The 11910-nt window shown below is 33.2% G+C and overlaps 1 protein-coding gene across 1 annotated transcript in view; it reads right to left on the reverse strand.

Annotated features, from left to right (window-relative positions):
* Positions 1 to 5176: 5176 nt before the first annotated feature.
* LOC106868104 (eukaryotic translation initiation factor 3 subunit J-A) overlaps positions 5177 to 11910 on the reverse strand; it is a 29507-nt gene continuing 22773 nt past the window's right edge. Inside the window, exons 6-9 of the mRNA XM_014913226.2 lie at positions 7815 to 7915; positions 6800 to 6857; positions 6434 to 6507; positions 5177 to 5821 (exon numbers count right to left, since the gene is read on the reverse strand). Coding sequence (XP_014768712.1) covers positions 5714 to 5821; positions 6434 to 6507; positions 6800 to 6857; positions 7815 to 7915 — 341 coding nt within the window. The 3' untranslated portion in view covers positions 5177 to 5713. The remainder of the gene's footprint in view (positions 5822 to 6433; positions 6508 to 6799; positions 6858 to 7814; positions 7916 to 11910) is intronic.

Genomic DNA, 11910 nt, shown 5'->3' on the forward strand with positions numbered 1-11910 from the left:
ATATATATATATATATATATAGATTACTTTCATATTCACTGAAATTTCCTTCTTGGAGAAAGAAAAAATATAGCTGCAACTGAAAGCGACCCTTAAGGGAAAAGGATAGTTTTGAGAAATGAGAAAATAGTTCTCTCAAAATTACTTTATAACCTCAGAATAAATAATGTTTTGCATAAACATTTTAAGGAGTTTCATCAACGCTTTTACATCTGATTTTTTTCATGCTGGCATGTGTTGGATGAGATTTCTTGTGGTAGTACTATAGGTGCCCTATAGTACTGCCTGTATAATTACCATTAATAATAAGGTCTGTAAATAGCTTGTCTTAAAATGCTGTATAGTGTGGTGATTTCTGGAGAGAGAGAGAAAGAGAAAAAAAATTAGGTGAGATTTTTCAAATTTGATAGTTGCACGTAAGAGACAGCAATGGGCGTGTCTCGGGATATTACATCGCCCTCAGTACATGACTGGTACTTATTTTATCGACCCCGAAAGAAGAAAAAGCCAAGTCGACTTCGGCAGAATTTGTTCGCTATATTTATATATCAGCATAATATAGTTTAACAACGCTCACTAATCAATTAAATATTGCTTTCATATTTTAGCACAAAGTCAGCAATATCGGGGGTGGGGTGGGGGGCAAATCGATTGCATCGACCCCGAAAGGATGAAAGATAAAGCCGACCTCAGCAGAATTTGAACTCTGAACGTAAAGATGGACGAAATGCCGCTAAGCATTTCGCCCGGAGTGTTTAACGATTCTACCAGCTAGCCGCCTTTATTTTTAGATATTCTTTTCTACTCTAGGCACAAGGCCCGAGATTTTTAGGGAGGGGGCCAGTCGATTAGATCGACCCCAGTACGCAACTGGTACTTAATTTATCAACCCTGAGAGGATGAAAGGCAAAGCCGACTCGGTGGAATTTGAACTCAGAACGTAAAGATAGACGAAATACCTATTTCTTTATTAGGCATAAAGCCCTAAACATAGATGGGGAGAACCACAAGAACAGACAAGACCATAGTGGGGACAAAAAACATAAAAACGAAAGTAAATGAGATGAAAGTTATATAAAAATGAAAAAATGAATATTGACGCATGGGCATTAGCATTTGAACCGTTATATGGATTATCTACAATTTTTCTTTTTTTTCCCCTTTAATTTCATACTTTTTTTTTTGTCTTTAGTAGAACTTCATCAATGGTTCGATATCTCTTAAATTCACCAGTGGTGGCAACTCTTTAAATTCCACCTCCACACACTTCTTTCAACTTTCTGTAGTTTTCCTCTTCGATCGATATTGCCTTCATATCCTTCGCGTAGACGTATGAAGGCACCTTCACTCTTACTATTGAATGAAACTTGATTATCTTTTTCTCTGTTTCAACATTTTTGGGGTACGTCGCAAGATACCATACTCCATCTTCTTTCCTTTCTCTTGGATTTTTGGTTTTCTCTTTTCTTCCTCCATAAATAGTCTCTTCATCTCACCTTCATGCAGTTGGGTTTCTGACTTTCTCCTTCTTACTGCCCTCCTTTCACAGTTTCTTTTCCGGCTGAGAACTCATTCTTTTCTTTTTAACCATAGTGAATCCCTTCGCCGTTTCTTTTTCTGTTGCTTTGTTCCTGCCAGCTCACTGCCTTCTTTATTTTTAAATATTGAAAGAGATGCGAATAATTTTTGGCTGATGTAATTTGCTTAAGTTCTTTTATTCATTTGACTGCGGTCATGCTGGAGCACCGTTTTTAGTCGAACAAATCGACCCCCAGGACTTATTCTTTGTAAGCCTAGTATTTATTGTATCGGTTTCTTTTGCTGAACCGACAAGTTACGGGGACGTAAACACACCACCATCAGTTGTCAAGCGATGGCGGTGGTGGGGAAACAGAAATATATACGGGCTTCTTTCAGTTTCCGTTTACCAAATCCACTCACAACACTGGTCGACCGGGTATAGAAGACACTTGCTTAAGGTGTCACTGAGTGGGACTGAACCAGGAACCATGTGGCTGCTAAGCAAGCTTCTTTCCACACAGCCACACCTGCACCTAAATTAAAGAAATAAAATGGGGGAAACAACTTAAATGCGCCATTGGCTTTAACTTGGATAGCTAGAAGCTGATGCACTGTATGTCGTATGTGAAGTCTGGTATACCGAAACATCTTACATAATTGTCCCTCGACAGCAAATATGTACAAGGAAAGCCTTTCCAGGGATCAATTCCTTATTTCTTGAAATTATCTCTCCTCCTCTTTTCAGTGTCGCTAGTTTTCGTTTTGTTTTTCCACACGAAAGTTAAATTTTAAGCATCTTAGGATTTCTTGCGTGCAATATTCAGTACATCAAATCTTTATGCGAGTTATTGTTGTTGGCACTCCGTCGCCTACGACGTTGAGGGTTCCAGTTGATCCGATCAACGGAACAGCCTGCTCGTGAAATTAACGTGCAAGTGGCTGAGCACTCCACAGACACGTGTACCCATAACGCAGTTCTCGGGGATATTCAGCGTGACAAGGTTGACCCTTTGAATTACAGGAAGTAAGAGTGAGAGAAAGTTGTGGTGAAAAAATACAGCAGGGTTCGCCACCATCCCCTGCCGGAGCCTCGTGGAGCTACAGGTGTTTTCGCTCAATAAACATTCACAACGCCGTCTGAGAATCGAAACCGCTGCCCTAACCACTGGGCCATTGCGCCTCCTATGCGAGTTATATACCAAAGCTAATTATTTATTTGTAACTGTCACATAGAACAGCCATTCCTCAATACAAGGGAAATAATTCTATTGTGAGATGATTAAAACAACCAACGTAGAAAAGTTTGAGGACATTTTCTCTAAGTGTAAAACCTCTTCAGTTCAGGACTAACTCTCAATAAACAGAAAGTGATAACTATTGTATATGAGAGACTTTGAATTTGCAGGACTACTATATGTTAATGTCAGTAGTTCTATAATGGGTATTCCGTCGGTTACGACGACGAGGGTTCCAGTTGACCCGATCAACAGAGCAGCCTGCTTCTGAAATTAACGTGCAAGTGCCAGAGCACTCCACAGACACGTGTACCCTTAATGTAGTCCTCAGGGAGATTGTGTGAAAAGGCTGGCCCTTTGAAATACAGGTACTACCTATTCATTTATGCCAGCTGAGTGAAATGGAGCAATGTGAAATAAAGTGTCTTCGGGAATTGAACTCATGAATCTTACAATCGTGAGCCGAATACCCTAACCACTAAGCCACATGCCTTCACTATAATTCTATAGCAATTGAAACAAGTGTTAAAACCTTTTGAATTTTAAAAAATATCATTTTCTACTCTGAAAGAATGGAGGGATGAGGGAAAGAACAGTGCCAATAGCCACCTTCCATACTTTTATTTATTTAGATTCTACTAAAATGAGGGATAAGAACAATTGAGTGAGGTTAAATATGATTAGTAATTAATTTGAATAACCTTGTTGCCAGCTGACACCAACACTCATTTACAAGTATTGTGATGTCAAGGTAAGGAGAAAAAGATATTGCCAACCTGAAATATATATACATATATATTCAAATAACAAATGAAATACAGATGGAATATACGAGATTTTATTATTAATAACGACAGTTGTTTCGACACATCTAGCATCGATTCCTCTTGGGTGGGACACTCAACAGGTTCAGGAGTAGCCGGTGGTGCAGATGTATCTCGTCAGGTGATAAATAAACTTGTTAAAAAGACTGTTCCACAATGTAACTTTCCGTTTTGTAGAGAGAAAAACAGCCAGACGAAGGAAATATCTTCATTTATATAGATCAAAAGTAAAATCACAGATGACAAAAAGAGAAATGAACACACAATCCAGCGAGAAAAGTATATATTTATATACACACACAACAGGCTTCTTTCAGTTTCTGCCTTCCAAATCCATTAAGACTCTTGTCCAAGACACTACTCAATGGGTTTGAACCCCAAAATTTGTGGTTGGGAAGTGAACTTCCTAACCACACATCCATACCTGTGCATGTATAAAGAAAACAATTCAACACAACATTCTTAATAAGAAAATAATAAAACCATTTAAGAGTCTTTGTAGAGTAGCAATGGCAAGAGCAAATATTTTAATTTCAGATTTCTGAATAACCAAAGTTGAACAAAACCAAACCAAAAATATTTTCAACAAATTCACAATTTTCTTCAAATTGAGACAATGTCAAATCGGGAAATATTGTATTTTTGCATGGAGGATTATTTCATATTCTTTTCATGTATCATTTTAAAAACTGAATCCTGAAAAGGGTTTATGAATAAATCCCCGTCTATCACTTAAACATTTCTACTTTTCTAGAAGTTGGAAAACCAGATGTAAAGAAATGCCATACATCTCTCTGAATCATCAGCCAACAGTAGTTGGATATGACTATTTAGTTTAAAAAGTACCCATACTGGCCATTTTTTCATAGTAATAGACTACTTGGAATGAATGTTCAATAAAAGTTTTAGGTAATCACTTTATGATGTTAGATTTATATTAAAACATTATTGCTCATGCTTATAATTTACTAAATTATTAAGAAAATTCAAAAAGATCAAAGTTTCAAAACGTTTTGAATTAGTTACATTCTCAGTTGTTTTGCATCATTGAGAAGCAATTTGCTGAGTTGATAGTATGTTAGCATAATGACCAAAAGTTCATAATTCTTTTCAGCACTTCACTTCAGGTTGAATCTAGGCTACCTTGTAAATAGAGGTTTACATTCAGCAATGCCTAGATAACAGTGCAGAGTTTAAATCTTACAGAGATCATGGAAGAAACAATTAATTATCCAACTTCAAAAACTGACACTTTGCAGTGCTGAAAATTATGGGACTAAAGGCCATCAAAACTACAGAACAAAAGAAATGACTACCAATGTTATATGATCTTACTGCATTCAATTGTATTGTTTTGGGTTAAGTCAAAGCAAATACTAGCAAACCAAGCAATGGTTTGCTAGTAATAGGTGATGTACCAAGCTGTACGGTTTGAATCCATGACCATCTAGAAAGTCAAATAGAAAAACAATTGTTCTAAAATAGCAATTTTAATTAAATAGTAACTTTTGTTGGGTAATTATTCTCCAATAAGCAAAACTGATTAAAAACTGTTACAAACATAACAAAACATTTGATGAAGTAAACAAACAAACATACGTAGAGAATATTTATTAATAGAATATTTATATTATAAATAATTTTTATAATAGAGATAGGAGGAGGGGGAAAAGAAAGAGGAAAGGAAGAAATTAAGAGAGCTGGAATTGAGATAATGTTTGTCAGCAATGGCACCAATAAGCCGGTCTTCTTTAAGATTCTCTACATAATAGTAAATTGATTTCTTTCTTTTACAAATGGTTCAAAAGTCAGTAGAGAAGCCATCCAAGGCACATGGACCAATGAGTTAAGTGCCATTGAGATGTCATCCACCATGTAAAAGCATCGTGATTTATTTAACCAACCTATTTAAATGTACAAGTTCATTTATTGTTCCAGTTTGCATGCTCCATCAAACAGCAGTGAAGGTGACGTCAATGTGGGAAAATACAAAAGTCAGATACCCTGCACCACAAGCACCACCACCAATACTGTTTTTTAAACTTTCTATCATGCTGACAGTATCAAATTAATTATTAAGTAGCAATCTATAGCCACAGCCAATGGACCAGGGGCACACACATCAGATATTTCTTACATAAAGTCTTCTGCAAAATCATCATAGCGTATATCATCTAAGTCATTTTCTTTACCAAACTTTATAGATGCTTTAGTTTTCTTTTTCTTCTTTTTCTCATTTTCCTAAAAAGAGGAGAGAAAAAAAAAACACTAAAATAAAATGCTGCTTCAAAAAATACTATTAGACAAACTAGGATTACTATTTTGAAAATAACATAACAGGCAAATGCATGGCTGTGTGGTTATACACACACATACATGTAAGTATGTTAGTGTCTGCAATGACACTGCTTGTGGTAATGTTGCCCATACCTGCTGTAAACAAGTCTGATACATTTATCATTTGACATACAAAGATGTAGAATAAAGTCCCTTACTTGAACACAAGGGTTGGCGTCAGAAAGGGCACCTATAGTACTGCCACAAGAAATCTCATCCAACACATGCCAGCATGAAAAAATCAGATGTAAAAGCGTTGATGAAACTCCTTAAAATGTTTATGCAAAACACTATTTATAAAGCAAATAACAGCAAGTCTTAAGCAGTAATCATTGTATTTAAGTCATTTACTTTACAGCTCTCATTACTACGTTTTTAGAGGAGTTAGAATTGTGGTATTAATGTGCAAAGTGACTTGAAAACTAATACTACAATTCTAACACATCTAAAAATATTGCTGCTTTAGTTGGTTAAAGACTAGTTAAATCATATTAAATTCTAAATTAGAATATTTACCTTTTGTTGTTTCAGTTTTTCATGGTACATACTGCTAAGTGATGCATTAATTTTTCTAATTTCATCAGATTCAACTAGTGGCAAGAAAAAGTTTAAATTAAAAATTATCAAAATATTTTACAATCAAATCTACTTAATCTAATATATAAAAAAAAACACACAGTTTTAGTGACACTGAAACATGACAAAATAAAGAAATAAAATAAAATAAAATGTTCCGTTGCATGCAACTTTTATTATCAAAAGTTAACTTGTAAATACTGAACAAGAGTTCAAAAATTTAGCACAATATACACTTGCTTGAAAATAGCTTTATGCACATCTGTGATCACCAAGAGAAAAATATAAAGTATTGTTTATAATTACCATTAATAATAAGGTCTGTAAATAGCTTGTCTAAAAATGCTGTATAGTGTGGTGATTTCTGGTGAGAGAGAGAGAGAAAAAGAAAAAAATTAGGTGAGATTTAACTGATTTGTCTTAATTTTAAATACCAGCTTCAACTTTGTTTTAAATCTGACTAGCCAACAGCTTATATGCCAAGAATGTTATATAAAAACTTTACGAAAAACTAGGACATGCTGATTTGCCCATGGAAAGGAGTGGGCAAATCAGACAGTCAATTAGCATTATGATATACTATAGTAGAACTTCTGCCAATGTGGGAAGAAGGACATTAAAAACAATGAGATAACTGCTTCTTCAGTGGTTTACAATACGCTGGCTTTGTTTTTGAGAAAGTCACCATTAACAGGATTTTAATTTATGAAGTTCTAAACTTAACACTTGTTATCAATCTCTACAAAATTTTTACTGGTTTAATAAAATTTATCTATTCATATTTTATATAAAACTATTGAAATAAATCTTGTTATTTTGTTAGTGATAGCACATGATTTCACTAGATAAACACTTGTTGTGTATCAGTGTATTTATGTAGTGTTAAATTTGTGGTTGAACTTTTAATTTGAAATGTCATTGCAACCTTCAAGGTGCACCTACTTTTAATAGCATGAATCTGTTTATGTACACAATTCTTCAATGCTGTCATTGCATTGAATTTAACTTTATTTTTCACACAAAAATTCCATGAAAGTAACTTTTTCAAACATCACAAAATAAAAACATAAGGAGTTTCAAAGAACCAAATCAAGCATGCAATTATTTTAAAATTTAACTGAGACATAACTGTGTGTTTTAGAAATACAATAAAAGATGATCTGATATTGCATCAAGTACATCTCAGCATACCTTACTGTCTAGTTTTAACATAACTAGACTTTTTGCTTATACATCAAACAACTGTAGTTAATAGAACATTACATAACCTTATTTTAAAGTCTATGCATATAAGGAAAAGAACAACCATAGAAAATATTACCTCAAATGTTGTTATCTTTTCTTTTAATGCTTCTTCAAATTTTATAAAATCTTCTTCTGATTCTGGACTCATTTGGTCAATACCAGCTCCCTCCACTAATCCTAAAACAGAGAAATGATGTTTAGTTGAATTAACTAAAAACCAGTTAACAACATCATCTCTCCCCAACAAAATATTTTAAATTATGGCAAAATTGCTTTTATGATTGAAAAATTTATTAAAACTTGCACAAGTGTTTAAGTCTATGACACAGAAAAACCAGGAAGGATATGAGAAAAAAATTGTGGTGTAAAATCTTACAATGTTGGGTATTACTTGAGATGATAGCAGATTGAGATGAATGGCCATTTGCTAGACTTCAGGCATGTCTAAACTCATGGAAAAATGAACATGAAAATATTAAGTGTTAGCTATATGTATATATATATATATTCATAATTGCTTTTAAATCAAAATGTAGTTTGCACTTTTAATCAAAAGGCAACTTGTGCTTGAGGAAATTGTTAAAAAAAAAATTTTTTAAAGAAAAAATGAGAGATATGCAACTTCCTATGTAATTCAATGAGAGGTTTCTTGTCAACAAGTCCAGTCATGCCTTTATGAAAAGTTAAATTGTTTTTTACATGCTGAAAAAAACTAGGATGCTGTCAGCTGACAAATGGTTTGCAAATGTTGCCCTCTGGATGCATAAAATGTTAAAACATCATGTTAAATTTCAAGCTACATTTTTACTATTCTTCTAAAAGGACCCAATGCAAGCACTAATAGTTAAATACAAATTTTCATGTTTACATAATCCAAACATATTGGTTCAGTACACTGCTTTCGATGATTTAGAGAGAAATGTATGTACCATGTTTCAAATATTTTATAGAAAAATTAAACATTTTGTATCAGTCAATTCAATTACTGTAACTGTTATTGACAAAACAATGTATTATGCTGCAGAAACATCATCTCACTCAATGTTTTCAGTATTGTGAAATTACTTTAACCCTTTAGCATTTAATCTGGCCTTATCCACCACAATTATTTGAACTGTTTTATGTTAAAACCGACCAAATTTAATCTCTCACACCTACCCTGCAATGTCATTCTAAAAATAAACAATCACATTGTCAAAATCTCACAGCTAAGAGATAATGCACGATTAATTCAGAACAATTGAATAAATAAGCATTACATTTGACAAAGAAACCTGAATGCCAATGGTTTAATAAACAGATTTACGCCAAATCAACTTACATTGCTTTATACCATAAAGGATTATAATTGAAAATAAATATCTAGTTCACAGAAAGGAAATAGCCTAAACACCCAAACATTTAGTCAAACAAATATTCTAATATGAAACAAGATATATAGATCATATAAAAATATTCTCAAGATAATACAATGAAAACTACTAAAAGGCAATTGTTCAATATGTGGTATAATGTTGCACAGTTAGTAATCACCAGTAATAACTAATAGTTAGTGGATTACTAACATGTACATTTAATATCCCTGAGCATTACGGCATAACAAATAAGAAAGTAAATGTATGCTGTCAAAGTCAGGATCTTTCAAAATTCAAATAAGTTAACCATTGAAGCCTTCACAATGAAATATCTCATAACTATGCACATCCTTATAAATCTTTACGGAAATTTCTTATTATTGACAATTCAAGCATCATTTTACAATTTAGCACATAAATATTTGACAGTTTGAGTCATTTTTTTGTCTTATACATTCATAGTTAATGACTTATGCTACATGACTCAATTTGGGTTTAAGGTAAATTTGAATGTTTTCTTTTTCAGCATGTTGAAAATATTCAAGGAAAATGTCTTAATTTTACGCTAGATGACATTTGAAGCACTGGTCGTGAAAATTAAATTGTAAATAAATTTCAGTGTTTTAGAGATTGATGCTAGGACCAACACAAAAACGAGATAAGGCAGAGATCGATTTTAAAAAGTACTTCCTTGCAAATATTGTCACCATACACTCTTGCAAATTGTCACCTTACATAAACACCTAGTTTCTCTATCCCCACTTACTCCTACTCACCTCACACTATTAAGTATCACTTGGATACCTCATCACCAATATCTATCTTTTTGTAGTAACTACAGATTCATTCTCACTCTCTCTTGAATGAGTAGCAATTGTAGCTCCTCTACAAAGACCTGCTCTTCCCCAGGTTTTGTACTCTTGTGAGCTGCATGGTTGCCTGTGGTGGTGAGAAAAGCACCCAGTATACATGGTAACAGGGTTAGTATTGAGAAGGACATCCATGCCCAAGCAGACACTGATAGATGATGCAATCCTTGGATCCATCAGACCCAGCTGAACTGTCCAGATAATGCCAGTAAGGAACAGACATTAAACGATGATTATAAGAGACAGGCATATTATTAGCTGTTGGCAACAGAATAAACAAACATGTAGCACAGTTAGTATATACCAGTAACAACTAGACTATAACCAGTACATTACTAGCATGTGCATTTACTATCCCTGAACATTCGGCACAACATATATATATAAATATATGTATGGTTCATAGTCAGGGCTTCTCCCCAATTTCAACTTTTGTTAGAAAAGCAGTTTAAAACTTAGCAAAATCTTTTAAGTACATTTCCAATGAAAGACAATGCAAATGAATATCAATTTAAATTTTAGATCTACACTATCATTAAATTACTTCATATAATTTATTATCTAAATATGTTTAGCAGGCGGAATTATTATTTCAAAATAATCTTTTAAAACTTTAGCATTAAACATCTAGTTCAAATATTCTAGCTTTTTTATATTCAAACTTGCCAGACCCAATCTCTTACATTTACCAAATACCATTCTAGAAGTAATTGCACCATCAAAATCTTGAAGCACCAAGCTAATGCATAATTAATCAAAAACAATGTGAATAAATAAGCATTACATTTAACAAAGTGACTTGAATGCTAAAGGGTCAAATATGAAGGAATTCAAGAAACTTTTATAATGAAAGATTAATCTTCTAGTGTTTAAAGAGACAATTCTCTCCTGTGTATTTAGAATCAATATTTCATACACAGTTCAATCAAATAAGAAATCAGTAGCCATTTCTTCGAGCTACTATCAAAATTAAAGGGACATGATAATACCAAATATATTTACTAGATCCTCTAGCAGTATAAAGTTAAAATAAGGAACATTCATTTATGAAAAGAGGTATTCTACAGGCTAAATAAAAAGTTAGCTAAAACCAGATGATTCATGAATTACATAATCATGTTCAAAAGATTAATCCATAGAATATCTAAATTGGTTTTACACACCCTACGTACTGTAAAAGAAAACTGAATTTTAAAGTTTACATACAAAATTTACCCAATATAAAGCAACAAGGTCGAGGGAAGGATTACAGTAAAACTCACAAGCCAATCAACAATATGTCAACACATGATAATATTATCATGTACTGACAAACATTGAGTAGTCACCAGTAACAACTAGAATATATCCAGTAGATTACTAGTAAATGCACTTATTATCTCTAAACTACACAACATAATATCTGTGTGCTCTCAAAGTCAGGGATTTTTCAACAAATTTTATAACTGACTTTATGCTGCCAAGACCCACACAAAAATGAGATAAGATTTTGAAGAGTAGTTTTCCCAAACAGATGTATAAAAAATACAGCAGTCCAATAGAAAATGGTATGACACCATTAAAGAAATGAAAGCCATTCTTTTATGTACTATGAGATGGAAAAATATCTATTTGGAAATAGGTGAAGCTGTAGAAAATTTGTGCCAATGTATTTTTGCAGGACCCATGCTTGCGTGGGTCCTGCAAAATAGGACAAATTCATGCAATAAAAAGCTTCTAGACAGCAACTACAAGGGTTAGTACCAGAAAAAACTGCTGCAAAAATTTCCATTGAAACCATAACATGGAAAAGGCATAAAAATGATGATGAAAAAAGAAGAGATTCTATAATAAACCAATACAGATGGTCATAATATTACCTGCTGACAACAGAATAAAAAAATACATGTAGCACAGTATATATACCAGTAACAATTAGAATATAACCAGTAGATTACTAGTATGTGCA

The sequence above is a fragment of the Octopus bimaculoides genome, chromosome 2, assembly GCF_001194135.2.
Source record: "Octopus bimaculoides isolate UCB-OBI-ISO-001 chromosome 2, ASM119413v2, whole genome shotgun sequence".
Taxonomy (NCBI): domain Eukaryota; kingdom Metazoa; phylum Mollusca; class Cephalopoda; order Octopoda; family Octopodidae; genus Octopus; species Octopus bimaculoides.